Raw genomic sequence first — 16,668 nt, forward strand, 5'->3', positions numbered from 1 at the left:
CACGAGCCTTCAACGGCTGTCCAGAGGCAGGCGATTGCAGTGGCGAGTCAGAACCATAGACATCTTTACCGCATGGGCGGCAACGCACAAAGCAGCCTAAAACAAAGTTTGGCATTATGCAGGGCTCGAATCTGTTGCAACATTTTTCGGACAGAATACAGCGGTCCTCAGGCGGAGTAGGCGTGGGTCTTGTGACGGCCACCCACGACCGCTCAGTGGTGACGCATAGAAGTCGGCCTTCTCCTCGCTTGTCAAAGCACTGCTGTTTCCATGGTCTTCGGGATCCAAGCCCCTCCCCTCCAAGCATAGTTACAGGAGGCGGCAGCGCCTTGTTGGGCGTTGGTGGAAGAGTTGAGTGCACTATGGGCACGGTTACGCTGGTGCTAGTGCTTGTGTGCCGCTCACGGCTCTGCCGACTGCTGTCCTCCGTCACTCGGTTGTTCATTTTCTAGTTATCCGGCTGGGTTTCAAAAGTGCTTGCTAATTGAGTGCGCGACGACAAATCACACCAAATCGTAGATTAGAATCGCAAGAGCGTGACAACAGCCATTAATTGTCAACTATAAGAGCGCACACCACAATAGAGTAGGGCCCAGCGAATCCACGTGCCGTGCTCAGCGGCGCAAGTGCCATTCGACCGCTGCGGTGTTTGTCGATACCAAGAAAACAGGCTTTAAGAATGTATTCTTGCAAAGTTTAAGTATGAAAAGACTAAGTTGGAGGTGTACACTACTATGGCTAAAATACGGTGGAATATTGGAGAGTTCGCTTGCTGCTATTGTCGTTTGTTTGGACACTCGATGCTCCGTTAGCGAGCTAACGACGGGACTACGAAATAGTTAGTGGAAACAGTTTTCCATTTCTCACGCTAATGCCTTTTATTATTCCATGCATATGTCATGTGTCTGTAATCTTTAATCCTCCTTCATAGTGGAGTTCATTTTTACATTGGATGCTCCTAGACCGTCAAATGACCATGGCGCCCGCAGTTTCAAGGTTGATTCTGCAGTACTCTTGGGCAGTCGCATGTCTACCCAACATTCCTCGTAAGGATACAGTTTAACTTGAGTAAAAGCGCAGCTCTCAGCATGTATTATGAGATTTTTGTGTAGAACACGGAGCCGTGTTCTACACAAATGCTACGGACGAAGCTTCAGCGGGGCGAATTCTCGCCCGTTCGCTAATTTCAGCTCCATTGGATAAGGCTCATGGCGATCAGTCTCAATGGATCTATTTCGACGATCTAACAACAGTGGATCAAGCCGATTTAATGTTGCTAACTTCAGGACCGGTCAACGGAACTTCTGCTCCGCCCCAAAACAACTTGCCCCTTCCACTAGACTTGTTGAGCGCACACATTGATGATGCTAGCAAAGGTCAGCGGTCAGCCGATACGTATTCTCTGCATTCACCATGGCTTGAGAGACGCTCAGATGAAGCTATGGGCACGAGTTCTGTGCACGAGGCCTTCATACCGCCAATAATGGAAACGGAAGAGGAATACGGGGGAGCGCTCAAGCGCGCAGACAACACTGCACCAAGCCTGCCACTGTTTGTAGACTCTGGGTTAATGCCACCAGAGGCTTTCCAGAGCACTGGTCAACTCAGTCATCAGGCCTTTGTAGTCGAGTCTGAAAGCAAGGAAACGGCAACAAGTCAAGCAATGGAAGAACAATCACAAAGAGAAGTTGGTTATATCGTAGGATCAGCGTACAGTGGACCCGAGTTTCGCCTGCAAGAAACCCCTGCTTTTGAGAAACCACCAGTTTTTGCAATGCAGAATATCACGTTGCTGCCAGATCAGTACAGAAAGCCAATTGCCGCAGCACTTCGATCATTTACTGCAAGAATGCAGGAAGCCGCTGTGGAATATTGCAAAAAAAATCATTTGAACTGCACACAGGAAGAGGCATTGCATACTGCAATATCTGTGGCCATAAGAACATCGCCGGTGGCTTCGATGTTCAGGCAGATTTCAGCTTCGCTAAGTGCACTCGAGGTAATTTAACGGTAGGAGATCCTCACGAGGCAATGGTAATAGTCATTTTAGGGGGCGGTGACTGGGGCTTTGCGACCTCTAGGTTGGCCGCTGGACCCAAGATCTCCCGAAAATCCTCCACCTCCACCAAAACCCCCAGCAGAGACAACTGCGGTAGTCCAGTTTGCTTTTTCACTAGTGGGCACCGCTGTGGCCCTGCTGCGGGGCCTTATCCATGTTACACAATCTTCTACACCCCTGGCACCTGGAGACACGTACGTTCGCCCTCGATTCCACTTCTCTGCCTACGGATCAGTGTACCAATCCGCGATTTGCTACAGACACCTGCACGAACACCACCGATACATTCTGCTAAATATATTACTTGCCGGAAGAGAAACCACTGGTTGCTCACTGACAGCGCCTCCAAACTTGACATCAAATTGCAAGACTTTCCTCATTGAGGTTCGGGCGCGCACAGACAATCGCAGAGCCTGTGGTGCTGTCCAAGGTACAACATAATGTGGTAATTTATATGCATGCAACAACTATTGTTCGGCGCTTATCAGGTGGCAATGTGAAGTCCCTAACTGTGCACGGTTTTGAGTTGTCGTGTCTTTCTTCCCTAAAGTGCACCCAGCACTTTACTCTGCGCCAACCGTACAATTTGGACGGCGATTACACCGTGGTGTCGAGTTCCGGCGGCGTTCTTGAGTTCGAGAAAAAAGTGTCTAATGACTCCCTACAACCAATAGCCTCGTCGTGGAAGCTCTATCTCTATCAACCTGCGTCCCACCCCGACGTCAAGGGACCCCTTAAGTCTGCAGTGGTCGCCTGTAGCCCTCTGCCGGTAAGATCCGGCCGTAGTATGGTACATTCCGAGTCACACGAGTCGCCTTGCAGGTCACTGATGCTACAACCGGACCAATTGCCTACATGCAAGAAGCAGCGCTTGCATCCCTGACATCTACAGACAGAGATATGTCCCAGTGTCGTAGCGCTGCGACTTTTGCCTTCCCCCAATGCCTTTTAAACGGCCTGGGGCATTGGCGTTTCACTGAACTGCGCTCAGGGACTTCCGATGAGAATACGAACGACTTCCCGGCCATCGTATCTGTAAGTGAACAGCCATTGCAATTTGAGCTCAAGCTCCTCTTGATCATGCTTGGCTTCCACTAGGTCCACGCTGACTGCTGAAGAACTCGAAGGGCGCACGCCATCGGGTAGCGCACACTAACTTAATCTAGATCAGTAAACCCTCAGTCTACACAGCGATCCAGAGCCTGAGCGATTGAATATTCATCACGGGTGCCGCTCTCTCCGCCTGGCACGGGTTCACGCTTGAAGCACCGCCCAGGCACGCGGACTCTCGGAAAGGGCGCGATTCTTCACAAGAGACAGTCAGTGCAAAGGGCCGCCGATAGTCTATGGCGCCCACGTCGCTCGCTTGGCTATGCGCGGCATTGAACAATGAGGATGCTTCTCTGTCGGTGCTTTTTCAATTTAAAATTATGCGTCTCCAAGCATTAGAAATCCGTGGATGGCGAAGATATCAGAAAGCAACATATGTTTCCTGTCTTGAAATCGACTCTGCTATCCTTGATGGGCCCAGGTGTTGAGCGAGCGACCCCGTCAAATAACACCCTAAGCGGTGCTGTACTTTCTTGGGACCCAGCTGACACTGCACGTAGCAGCGTCTCTACCCTGTGTCTTACCTTTCTTTCTTCATTGTAAACTGGCTTTGCTTCTACATGTCGTGCACCAGCTGGTAGCCCCTGCCGAATTTGACCTGAAAGTCCGTTTCGCCACACTTTATCGCCTCCTCGTCCCAATAGGCCACTGGCCGTTTGGCATTAACCAGAAAGTTGACCTTCCGGACGTCTAGGCCTACAGAAAAACAGAGGTATGCGCTGACGGCGGCAACGCTCCTCCCCACTCCCGCATTGCAGTGTACGTAAACAGTGTGCCCATTCTGCACACAACGAAAACGTCGCACACAGACACACACACAAAAAATAGAAAGAGATCTGCCTCTTTGAGAGACTGAAACACTCGAGTTCGCTAGCGCAGATCCCTACTTAGCACCGACAAAAGCAACCACCTGAGGTGGATACAACCTCCGCTTGCCCTCGCACACCTTTAGCAAGGCTTCAAGGACTAAGGCGCATTGGGCCACCACCAGTTTGCGGCAGGTGTCGCTCATGTCCTCGGTAGGCATCCAAACATAACGCAAGCCAGCGGATTCGTATAGATGGCCCACAGCTTCTAGTGTGCGAGTGCTGGCAGTCGGGTCTGGAAAGTTCTCTCTGTAAAACTCGGACAGTAGAGCGAAACAAACAATGCCTCGCGAACGGACGGCACAGCAGCTACTCACACATGTTACTACCTATGTAGCCCAATGCCCTTTCCCACCTTCAAAGGCAGAGACAGAGGAGCATGTCTGCGGTGCTTGCTTGGCTTGCCTGATGTCATTCGCGGTTTGCAGGTTGAAGATGGCCGTGATCTTCAGGTCTTCTTTAAGGTGGCGGATATGTTGGAGCTGCCGGGGGCATGAGCCAACATAGAGGTTTGGCAGAATATTAGAATAATGCATGCGCGCCTCCGCCTTGATTGTATTATAAAACCGCGTGGTGTGGTCGTACTCGCTTGAGCCTCTCACTAAGATGGCCACACACAGTCACACCAGTCTTCATCCTAAGAACTACGAGAGCGCATAGGGGGCTTGCTGGCCTGTGAGGCAGCTAGGCATTGACTACCACTATTTGGACAAAATCTAGCCAGCTGGACAGCCACTTGCTTTTGTTCTTTAGGACGGCAATTGACGGCAACTCGCGATACAAATGTAAGCTTTGAGCGGCATGTGGCGTAGAGAGGGAATCACGCGCTCCACATGCGTCCCTTCTCTAGCATCTGGTTGCCTCAAAGTGGCTCGGCTCACCTCTTGGGTCCTCAAACCTTGCAATTTTGCAGAGGTATAAGGATACCAATTTTCCAGTTTCACACTTGTCCAAGACGACGTCCATTGGGTCAAACACGAACTTTCTGTTGCTGCTCGACCCGTACCCCTCCCAAACAACACTCAAGCCTTGCCTGGGGGGTTCGGTGCAGTTAGCTGGGGGTGGAGGAAACAGCCAGGTGCTCCAGGTGCAAGAAGGGCTGCCGTAGGCACACCACTGAAAGGCCTCTCCCGGCGTGTCAGGTACATACGGAGTCACCCGCTTGTTGAGATTCCATACTATGAACTTGTATTCGAAATTCAACTGCTTGAAGGGGTGTTGGTCCATAACTGCAGCAATCTCTGGGGCGCTCAGGTTGACGCGATACGCAGCAGCCGCTGCCAGGCTTGAGGCTTCATCGCCTGCAACGTAAGACGAAGCTCCTCTGCTTCCAGAGCCTTTATTCCGAGCTGGGTGGCCGTTTGTTCGGGTCACTGCTGCAATTAGCCGATCTGAAAATTGGTCACGAGTCTCGGAAGAGGCTTTGTGTGGTTGGCTGTCGTTGCAGGCATCTGATGGTCCGCCTGAAGGCCCGCCGCAGCGTTGCACAGCCTCATCACTCACCTCTACATCTGCAAACCAGAGGCTTGGTTCCGTGCCACTCTCGGGAACAGAGCTGTATGGCAACAAGGGAAGGCAGCGGCAAGGGTCCCACCTCCCCAGAAAGTTAGGGGACCCCACTACTCCCAGCTGTGCATCAGGAGGTACGAATGCCACGCAGCTGAATCGTATCCGCATACTTTAGGCTGTTGTAGGAGGGAAATTTAGAGGACGTGACAAGGCGCCGAGCAGCACCAGCGGCTGCTTACGTCTCGCTAGTTGCGAGCTGCAGCCCTGCCACTATTAGAATCCCCCTAGTATATTAAATATTGGAGCCTTAATGATATGAGAGAAGATATAGCTCTACATAAGAACGCAGTCTTTGGGTCATCCCCCTGCAGACCAGCGAACAGACCGGAGCAGAAAAGCTCGGAAGAAGCACCGCTGCTGAGTTGCGATCGCGCAGTTACTACACAAGTTTCCACGAAACTATGTAAGAAAGGACTGAAACAAAGTACAGTAAGCTCGAGGGAAGCCACTTCTTGCAGAGTGCACTCCTCCGAGACGGTAATGCCAGCCCCTCGTAGAGGCTGCAGTCATGCTGCTCCAACTTCGTAACAGTAGTAAAACAAAATGATGTTATTTTTAGACTAATGAGTATAGCGCCTTTATCTATTCTACACAAGTGTGTCGGATGTCATTTGCAGTATGTCTGCCTTTATGCCGTCCCACTCGACAGCAGCCCCAACCTGACGGTCCGGGCACCTCGTTTTTACGCTCTAGCAGCGCGGGTGTGATTCTGTCATCTGCTCCCCATGGTCCCGAATCCCTCATTTAAAGTAATTCTGGTGAATACGTTACATCACTACTTTGGTTCTCTATTTGTTTTCTTAAATTATCCCTGATCAACTAATAGTCCTTGTAACGCTCCATATAGGGACCCCCTATGGAGACACTCAACTCCATGTTCAATACAAATTTGATAAGAAATGATTGACCTTTTCTCCCAAGAGACCCACCTTTCCCTGCTCGTGTCCTTTACCTCCCGATATGGAGGGAGAGAAACTGCTTGACCACACTGAACAATCGCAGATGGCTGCACACTCCATGTAGCCCACATACACGCAGCGCTGTGGCTTTTTGTATCGATCTAACAGCTCTGTGCTTCATTATGACTAGTGTATCAGAAAGCGCTTGAGAGTAGAGTAGCCCTCTACAGGTGCGGACAGGCGCAGAAAAAACACTTTGAAACATACCCACTAGCTTTGCATTAAGCTTGAAGTAAGTGTCAAGTCAAGTTTGAAACGGAAAAACCCCCACTCAGGCTCTGGTACATTGGCGAATTTCATAAGATGGAGCCGCAGTTGGGGAGCAACCACAGTTCATTCCTTCGCAAAAAGAAGCACAGATTAATTAAGTAAAATGGCTAGCGGCCCTGTTCGTCGAGATCGCGCAGAACTGCGATCTGCCTGGGCCCCTAATACTCAAATTTGCCGATGTGCAGCAGGATGAAGGCATTAGCAAGGGTCCCACAGCTCAGTGCCACCTCAAGTCGGAATGGGTCCAAGCAGTGTGCTCTATGCCTGTATTGTTCGACCCATGCACCAAGGCCTATACCTAGGTATGCTTTAGATAGAGGAGTGCAAGGCATACGTGCGACCACATGCATGCCGCAAAGACTACCGTTCCAGGAAGCGCTAGGAAAAAGTCAATCTTTGACTGTACAACAGTGCCCGTTTTCACAATCTGGTGAGGCAGCATCTCCATGTTGGTGGCTTAATAGAACACCAAACAATATTAGCATGCATTCTGTCGTAGTGGGACTGCACATGATTCCTCACTGGGAAATTTGGGTAGTCTGTCAGCCGAGGAGCTACAGTGCTTTTGACGACTGGGAGGTGGCCAGCAAGCTGGCCACCTCCCAGTCGTCAAAAGCACTGTACTAAATTATCCCCAGCTTACCTCCAAGCTGTGTTCCGCGGTATCGGAGTCTTCTTCGCATCAAGAGGGGATTCAGAGATATGTGGATGATTTAATTAAAGGTAGAGCGCAGGAATCAACCAGCGCCTTGGGGCGAAACGAATGGTGGTGCTGTCAAGGGACGGGTGGCGTGTGCGTTCAGTTTAAGCCTATGAATTAGACCACTGACTTTGGACACATCACACCGATCAAAAGTTTACTCCACCTTTGACTATAAATGCCTTCTTTCAGATCCGCGTTCACTCTGCTGACAAGCACGAATGGTGTTCTACACTAGCACTCACACGCTCGAGTGTACTTGCTGCTGATTAAAACCATGAGTATTCCAGCTAGTGACCACGACAAATAATCCATGTTTATCCAAGAAGAGTGAAGGGTGGTGTTGAATTGCGCTATTTTATTCATGAGAAAAAAACTTTCAGGATCGCCCAGGCTACTTGTGGTGGGCGCTGGATGTGCCACGAGAAAGGCAGCCATGCGTGAAGGCACACCAGTGTTTTATTTTTATGTAAATCATCGTGATACTAGCACTTCTTGCTTTGCTTGAAGGAAGTGCGCCCGATCTGGCAAAAAGTTGAAGCAATCTAAGCGTAGCCTTCACCTTCACGGACCCTCAACATTCCTGGACTTGCTCACAGTCGCCCCTCCTTTACTAAAATACAAAAACACTGCATTCAAGAATATGGAACAAGGCGGCTGATGCCACAGCAAAAACGCTATATCGGCCACCTTGAGAACCCTTCCGTAATTTCGGTGCCCGAGTATCAGCGTCATTTCTTCGTAACAGCCTAGCCTTTTCCAAGGCCATTTATTGCTTGCTATTCCCTTCATTTTTTCCTAATCCAGCAGTGGTACCCAGTGAGGAAGAACAACATTTCGTAGATTAGTGGGGAGCGCAACAATGCTGGCACTGTTCCTGTGGGTGTTATTCACTGAACCAGACCGACCTGCAGTAGACAACGTACCCTACAAAAGCTTTTGAGGATCTGATAGCCCTAGAGCTGCTCTGTAGCCCGGTCTCTCAAAATATGACGTTCCAGTAAATCCTACTATAATGACATCACCAGCATGGTTGCCCACAAGCTCTCACAAAGCCACAGCAGATCACAAGTGCGCAGAGCAACTGCTCATGCCCGGGACAATTGACGGCTTCTATCGCAATCGCGTAACTCTGATGCGTTTGACCCCGTGCATTCACTAGGTTTGCCAAACTTCAGAATAGCAACAGGGTGAGGCATTCCCTCCTAGATCTGTGTGGTTCAACGAAGCGGGAGTCCCATCGCTTGTACACGCTGACTTCGCTTTACGCAGACATTCAGAGAAATGTCATGATTATTTTCCTTTGGGCCATGCTAGGCCTCACACTATAGTTGACCTTTCCGGTGGCGTGGGGTGCGTGCTGCGACAGAGCAATGCGCACTGCCATGCGCATAATGTCAGCAGCTGAAGTATTGAAAACTCTCCTAGACCAAGCGCCCTGCAAAGCCCCTCATGTGGCTGAGAGAATCTGGACTCTTTGGATAAGACGTTTTTCTAGGCTCTCTGAGGGTAAGTTTGAGATAGCAGCTTTGTCTTTTTCGGAAAACTTGGTAAACATGCCTTTTGCAGCCGTTGTTTCAGCTCTGTCGCAGATCAGGCTTTAAAGGATAAAACGTTTGTGTCCAAGCCACTCAGATTACCCAATAGTCTAATAACGGACAGGGAGCCGATGTTACTTAATGTGTACTGGCGTGCTTTGATAACCCGGTCACATATTGGCCACACCACGAGCACTGCATGCCAATCTAAGGCAGATGTACAGACAAATCCCATCAACCGCACACTTATAGAGTGCTTGCAAGCGTATGCCCGCATAAATCTAACTGCGTTTTTTGATTTAATTTTTGCTTGTGCTGAGTGGGTTCATAATACATCAGTGCACTACTCTACTCGTTGCTCTTCGGCATCCCTGCATTACACTGAGGAGCTCCTCTCCGTTGCAAAACTGGACATGCTGATCCATAGTCGGGAGCTGCCCTCAGCCGAGCTGGAATTCAGAGGACAGCTGGTCAGTGCACCCGAAATATGGGCTGCTCAATGCATGCAGGCACAGAATTTTGTTCAGCGGCGTTTGGTTGTGTTTTTCGAGTCTGAAGAGTTGGTCCCGATAGATCGGCGGGCCCTATGAGTGTACCAGGTTACCATGCAAAGACGCTTGCAGACAGGCAGCCAGGACCATTTGCCATCCTCTCACGAATCAATGCTTTCATAGCCTATCTGTTTGCTTAAAAGTTGGAGGTGCCATGAAACTACCAAGCCGGCATCCTATAGAAGCAAAACTTCCCGAACCATTTACGGACGTTGCAACGTAGGCAAGGGTCTGGAGGTGAAGATTCACATGGAGCCGTTAAAGTGCTCAATTATTGAGCAGCAGAGCACTAAGGACCCACTAGGCAGGAGATTTCAATGAAATGAGGCGGCGAAAGCGAGCCATAGTGGTCAGTGGAGTAGTATTTGCAGTCTTTGTTGCTTGCAGGAGGAGATTTCGCGGCCCTGTTTGGTTAGCAACCCTAATTGCCGTAGAGGGCACTTGCAAAAGCAATTGTTCGTCCCCAGAGCGTGCTCTGTCTGAGATAGCTACTTTCACCGATAAGGATTGCTCAAAATATTTTCAGAGATTATTGTTGAGGTGGTCTACATGCTCAGATATATGGGAGGACATACCTAGGTTGGTCACTGCTACCTTATTCCTTATGCCTCTTTCGGGGCCTTTACATTAACTATTGCATGCAATGGCTCGATTTTGCATGAAAGCAGTGCTGTACGAGGCATAGGTACTAAGGAGCTAATGTTTCAGTCCCCTTCTATAGTTTATTTGTCTCGTTTTCTTATGCAAGGGGGCTAGCACGTTGTAGCGCTCAAAAGCCCCCAAGCCACTATGCCGCCACCTTGGTGTTGGCTTGATGCCTTGTTCACTGTTGGCTTGTGCGTGTGTGTGTGTATGTGTGTGTGTGTGTATGTGTGCCTTTCCTTCAGTCAATTCTACTCTATCGATTCATGCACAGGTCTGCTGCTTTTATTTGTACTTTCTTGTTTCTGCCTAGGAGAGTGGCAAAGTGCGGAAACTCTTCTGCTATCCTGCAGGATGATGGTCTCGATAGACAGGTGGGAAAGCCAACGGGGTGAGCCTTGAGATGCCCGGGGGCCGAAAATGTAAGGGGCTAAGCTATAATTAAGCTATATTATTGGCTATGTAAGATGATGATAAGTAAAGTGTCAGATAATAGGTTCGCTAGTTCATGTTCCTGATGTATTGCACACCACTGCTGTCTCGATACAACGAAGCACAATTTGTGCAGCTGCGTTAGATGCTTTGTGTAACTACCTGTAAGTGCTCGGAATGATTAGCAGGTGCGGTTAAGTGAGCCTTAGATGGCCTTCTGTCTTAATTTTAGTAATTCAGATGGGTGAATTTGGGGATAGGCACGGAATCTTGTGAGAAATCTTCAAGAGCTTTCTACTTTATTTGCAGTCAGCGTGGCTTTCAGTGTCTCCGTGTGGAGACACTTAATGGAGCATTAAATTTTGAGTTCTTAGTTTGGCTGTTCGTGTATCTTGCCGGCTGCAGAGTAGACTTAATGACCGAAGCTTTTGATATTTGCTTCCGTATGTGGAGGGCGCAGCAAAGCCAACACTAGTTGTTCTTCGCCCTTGTTGTGGGAACCCGTACGGGATACGGCACCGAGAATTAAAAGCTTTACAAAATAAAACTCAGTAAACTTCGTTCAAGCTTTTAATGGGGTTTTAGGGCCAAGGGCTTTCCTGTGGAGGTTCAAACTGGGGCGGTACAGCACTCGGTCACATCGAAGATCCACAGTAGGGAGCCGGCAAAGGCTATGGCATGCTTGTACCAAAATAAGACAAGCTATCACAGTGTCTTTACATCAAGGCTTAGCTAATATATCAGTATTTTGCTATCACAGATTACAATGCCACTGCATTGATACCCTATGTTACAATATGTTGCTGGTGCGCCTGAAAGAGCTATCGAGGAACAAAAAAACGCCTGGGAAGGCGAAATTGGCAACATTTTCTCCCCAGCATACATATTGTATCGCTCAGAATTGCGATGCTGTGCACATCTTCGATGCTGTAGTTTAGCTGCAACGACTGTGAATATGGCAATTCTGCACTTAACAACGTGTCATTCCACGTGCCTTTATGCATAGGATTCTGAGGCTATGGAATAATTGCAAGATATTTCAAGGTTCTTGCAGAAAGGTGGGCATTGTACCATTTCAAGCGTAACCAGCTCCGGATTGGTACATGTACAGTAGAACACAGCTAGTTGTACGTAAATGTGGTGTGACCTCCGAACTGCTTTTTCTCCTTGTGCCCCCTTCCATATATGTTTGAAGTTGTGCTTAAGTGGCCATTTATTTGTGAAAAGGTGACTAAGTGAATTGTGCGGATTAGATAGTGTTGTTGTAGTGAGTGGGGCCCCTAGGGCCCCTCTGGGGCTCGCTGTTGCAGGCTTTGGGTACGATACTGTGCCAGCAGGTCCGCTAAAGTGTTAACATTCAAGGGGTGTATCAAGAAGCATCTAAAAATGCATCGACAATGCAACGTCTGTGCCTCTGAGCATGCCCTTATGCAGCAAAGTTTATCCTAGTGCAATCAGCGTACCAGCAGCTATTGGCATAAATGTGGCTTCTCTTGCATTCTGCTGTATTTCTCTACACTGACTTGCGAGAATAGGATGTAGTGGCTTCTTAAGGTCCGCTGGATACTGCTCTTTTAGGGCAAGGGCCCGCACACGCCCTCAACCCTAATGTTCACAGTTTCCCATAAGTCTGTAATTGGAGCAGGAGCACAGGGACCGTGCGTGGAAAAAAACCTGCACCTTTGATTGTTCCGTTTCCTGTTACATGAAAGACAGCCTCCTTTCGGGCCCAAGGAGGCCCAGGCTTCACCCTGCCTGAAGTCCGTACATGGGCACTGCATTTCTCCCTTTGATGAAGATGGTGACGAGTAATTAGGGAAATTTCTGACAATCATTCAGAATATTAATACTTGGGCAGACATTCAGACATAGTCATTTCAAGTCTCGGACCTGGGTCTACCTTCCGCTGCCTGCCCATTGGCTAGCCGCCTACAGTGGCACTGTTTTCCTCTTTGTGTGGAATATCCAGTTGGCTTCTTCAACAGCTAATGCGCTGTAGTGCGTGACCAGGCGGCTTAGCTGACCTCCAATAACGCTTTGCCGGTACAGCAGTTGTCAAGTGCTTGGCTACGACAAGACCACGACAATTTATCTGCCATTCCCGCACTGCTTGCATTTCAAACGATGATGGAATCCGGCCCTCTCTTCGTATATGCTGCTGTTGCCCGCGGCAAATGCGTGATAGCAGAGCATATTGCCCGCAATGCACCTGAAGACATTCCGCGTGCTGCTAGGTGAATTCTCTGTTTTTTGTCCACTACTAGCGGCCAACGCAACAATTTTCTGTTGAGTTTCTGCTTATTGCGACGCAGTATCACGCTTGGAAGGACGCTGGGTAGTACGTCATGGCTGCTGGGCGTAGTTGTAAATTACATGTCCTACAACGTATTGCTTTGTGTATTTTGTGCCCAGCGCTACGTTGTCCAGCTGCGTGTATGCTTCGGCGCATATTTTTTGTCTTGCTCAGGCAGGCGCTGCTCCGATTGCCTCCTCAGCGAGGGCGAAGGAGCTACGTCTTCCAGAGTCACCTCTTCTCCTTTGTAGGCTGCCCAGGATTTCGCTAGGGAAATGGGGCACTTGGAAAGTATTTAATCATGAGGGACAGCTATAATTTTGGCCAATTGCCTACTTACTGACAAGAGCACTGAATCGGAAAAAGCAACATCCGCTAACTATGGCTGATAGGATCTACATGTGTTGCCTGATGTGCAAAGATGCCACTGATTTGCACGCCGGCCGCTTTTCCTTCCTATGGCGCACCTCAAGGCACCACGGCGGCTCTTTTGTTGTGACTTGCAGCTGGTCGGAGATCAGAACATATTCCTTTGCGTATCGCCTCAAGAGGCCTCTTTAGACATTTCTAACACATTCCTGGTGCGCTTTTAACGGGAGGCGTACCTGACATTCATGCTGGGGGTAAACCACCCGTGGGTACATAAGGGGTTCCTGTGGCCCCTCCGTGAAGACGGTAGTGGTGGAGCTGAATTAGTGTATAAGAGTATCGCATGTGCCAGCGATCAGCTTCTTTCGTAATGTTTCACACAGTCTAGATGGGCAAAGAAGATGACCTTTGAACGCCAGTCGAGGGAAGATAGGGGGTCTTGTGCCAGTGCCTGCTTCTCGCAGACAGAGCTCCGCGCATCTCTGAATCAGCGCTTGGCAATGCGTCCGTCGTCTCCGCCTCCAAACCTTCAAGAAGAAGCCACCCAGGCCATCTTGCTTCAGCTCGTGAGTCCTGTAGATGTATTGCAACACAATGCACGGTATGCACTTAATCCATACACCGGTGTGCGTGATTAGACCAAGTATAGGTATGAGGATATTGACGTCTAAAACGGATGAGAGTAAGCCTACTTTGTTGTGTCGTATTCTCTTGGGGTAGGAAGCGCTCGAGCGCGGCGAAGGCGGGGGCGTTCAATTGATAACGCGCGTAGAAAAGGAGCTGGAGGCTGTCACCGACCTGGTTAAGGACAACATAAGTAACTTCTGATCCACTGAGGCGCACACGGACTCATTGAGACCCGCTGTATTGGCAAGGATGAATTAGCTGTTGAACTTTTTGTGCCCATATATAGTTGGTAGAATGTACAGCGGGCATAACATAGGTATATCTGTATACTGTTTATAGAGTTCTTTCTAAATAATATGCGAATACTAAGGCCACAGGGCTTTGCTTCAGTGCTTATCGTGCTTGTGGCATAACTCAGATAGCGTGCTAGAGAGGAACGAACAGATTGAGTGCCTCGTGGGCAAAACTTCTACTTTGAAAGAGGACGTAAGCTGCTCACAGGACACTTTAAGAAAACCACAAATGGTAAATTATTGAAATGTGTGAAAATTTCGAATTAAACATTTGATTAATTGTGGTCTCCTATGATTCGATAGAATTTTCGGTTTCGATTCGAGGACTTGCTGTGTGAAGGTATGCTACTTTGTGCACTGAAGGCGGTTTCGTTTCGACAATCAGCCCGAAGGCTAAAGAGGCATGTGTGGTGGTCCACAGCTCGCACCTATATCCTTGTGCTGCTGCTCATTTCCGTGAGTATACTAACAAATTTATTTGGCCTGCTTCTTGGTTCAGACCTTGGTGAAGAATCTTTCTTTAAAGCCTCTTGCTATCCTGCCTCCAGGAATACGAAATGTCCAGGTGTTTTGTGCAGGTTATGAGCACAGTAATCTTCTTCCTAATTCAGCGGTAACGCAGGACTTCACAGCTCGTTCACTGCTGGATCGATAGAATTCAGAGCAAAGATCCACGGGAAATCTCCCCAAGTGCTGCCTCATGGTAGCAGTCACTAGGGATCCTTGCCCCACCCGCGACAGCCGTCTACGGATTGCTTAAACAGTCTAATGCTCTCTATAACGCATAGATGTCAGTTGCTTTGTACGGTAGAAAATATAAGTGGTGGTGGCCACGTATGACTATTATCTGGAGATTCGCGCGGCAAAGGGTGGCGGAGCTTGCAACACTACTAAATTAGAATTATTAGGGGTCACCAAGCAAATCCTACTTCACAAAATCTCTTAAATCAATCCAGAAATGATCAACATCACTTACATGTTGGGTTTCTTTGGAAGGGTGCTGCTGCAGTACTTGGCTTTTGTCATTGACTTTACGGACATACCATATGCTGCGGCAGCCTCACTACCTATCAGGCGAACGCTGCGCAGGCACAGTGAGAAGCTCTGGAATGGAGGCCCGCATGCGCTTTCCCCTCCTCTCTACAAATTCTGTAAACGTATACTTGCCGATACTGGCTTGCACATAATATTGGAAACCGAGTTGCTGCACAGGAGCATTGGGTAACTCCCAACTCACGCCAGGCGTTGTAGGGTGCACCACGCACCGCAGAGCCTGGAGAAACCAGAACAAAAAAGGAGGTTGCAGCGCGCAATAAATTCTTAATTGAGTTTGTATTTAGTCCGGAGTGAAATGCACCCTTATGGAGACCCCAGATAGAGGGCTGTAGTCCACTTGCACCACCGGTAGATTTAAAGGTGCTGCCTTGGTTGCGCAAGCATGAAAACGTGCGATATCCAAGCCAGGAAGTCAATTCACAACACCATTTAATGCAAGTAGCCGAATAGCAACAAGATATCTCGGGCCTGTACATACTTTGCCATAAACGCAACTGATTATCCTCTACAGCTACGCATGATGAGAGAAAGCGCAACACGAAGGGAAAATTTCCCCATTATTTCGTGCACTAGCTGGCTCTCCTGCTCAAAATTTTGAGTCAAAAGGTTTCTTCTTAGCAGCACACTGGATTTAGTATAGACCTCCATCAAAATCTTCCATAGGGAGACATTTTATTCCAAAGTCGACAGAAACGATAGAAAGTTACTGATTATCTCAGTAGTACTCCCGCTCCCCCTGATCGCGCCCCTCAGGATCGACAACATGAAAGAAGAGAGATTGCAGCGGGATGAGCTGCAATACGAGCTTTAATGCACTAGTAGCATTGAATGCAAGTATAAAGAGTTGACCAATTGGTGTGTCTGTCCGTACATTTTATAAATTGCGCACTAGTGCTACCTCGAGATAACGCACTGTATGCACATGAGCTAGATGCTTGTGTAACTAGCTGTGAATGCTCGGAGTGCCCACAGGCGCAATTACGGATCCTAGTCGTCCCTCTGTCCTCATGTCAACAATCCTAGAAGGCGAAGGTGGGCATTTTCTTCAGAAAAATCAACAGCTTCTATACACGTTTATGTTGTTTTGCAAGCAGGTGTCTCCCCACAGAAGCCTTAGATAAAGTTTTCCATTCTACGGTTAAGCATTACAAGTTACCGCCTTTTCTTGTCCTGTGTCAGATTTCCAAGATAAAGGAAGAGAAGTAGCTCGACCCTTTAGGCACTACAGCTGGATTGGAAAGGCTTCTAGCGCTCGCGTAAAAAAAACTGCGTTTTATTGTATGAAGCTAATACTACTCTACAGCAAAGTGGATATCAAAACGAACACACTTACT

General features: G+C 48.7%; 3 protein-coding genes across 3 annotated transcripts; 2 read left to right on the forward strand and 1 right to left on the reverse strand.

The window, feature by feature from the left end:
- Positions 1 to 702: 702 nt before the first annotated feature.
- LOC34623855 lies at positions 703 to 2,942 on the forward strand. Its single transcript, XM_026335910.1, has 5 exons — positions 703 to 838; positions 1,113 to 1,999; positions 2,051 to 2,253; positions 2,320 to 2,489; positions 2,548 to 2,942. The coding sequence occupies exons 1-5, from the start codon at positions 703 to 705 to the stop codon at positions 2,940 to 2,942; spliced, it is 1,791 nt and encodes a 596-aa protein (XP_026191695.1).
- Positions 2,943 to 3,242: 300 nt separating this feature from the next.
- On the reverse strand, positions 3,243 to 5,712 carry LOC34623856. The gene is made up of 5 exons (XM_026335911.1): positions 4,917 to 5,712; positions 4,441 to 4,636; positions 4,116 to 4,284; positions 3,758 to 3,950; positions 3,243 to 3,457 (listed from the first exon to the last, which is right to left on the reverse strand). Exons 1-5 carry the CDS (start codon positions 5,710 to 5,712, stop codon positions 3,243 to 3,245), a joined length of 1,569 nt encoding a protein of 522 aa, XP_026191696.1.
- Positions 5,713 to 12,820: 7,108 nt separating this feature from the next.
- Positions 12,821 to 16,126, forward strand: LOC34623695. Its single transcript, XM_026335912.1, has 6 exons — positions 12,821 to 12,930; positions 13,164 to 13,236; positions 14,079 to 14,175; positions 14,404 to 14,471; positions 14,642 to 14,716; positions 16,034 to 16,126. Exons 1-6 carry the CDS (start codon positions 12,821 to 12,823, stop codon positions 16,124 to 16,126), a joined length of 516 nt encoding a protein of 171 aa, XP_026191697.1.
- Positions 16,127 to 16,668: the final 542 nt, after the last annotated feature.

This window comes from Cyclospora cayetanensis, unplaced genomic scaffold (assembly GCF_002999335.1).
Source record: "Cyclospora cayetanensis isolate NF1_C8 unplaced genomic scaffold, CcayRef3 CcayRef3_contig_85, whole genome shotgun sequence".
Taxonomy (NCBI): domain Eukaryota; phylum Apicomplexa; class Conoidasida; order Eucoccidiorida; family Eimeriidae; genus Cyclospora; species Cyclospora cayetanensis.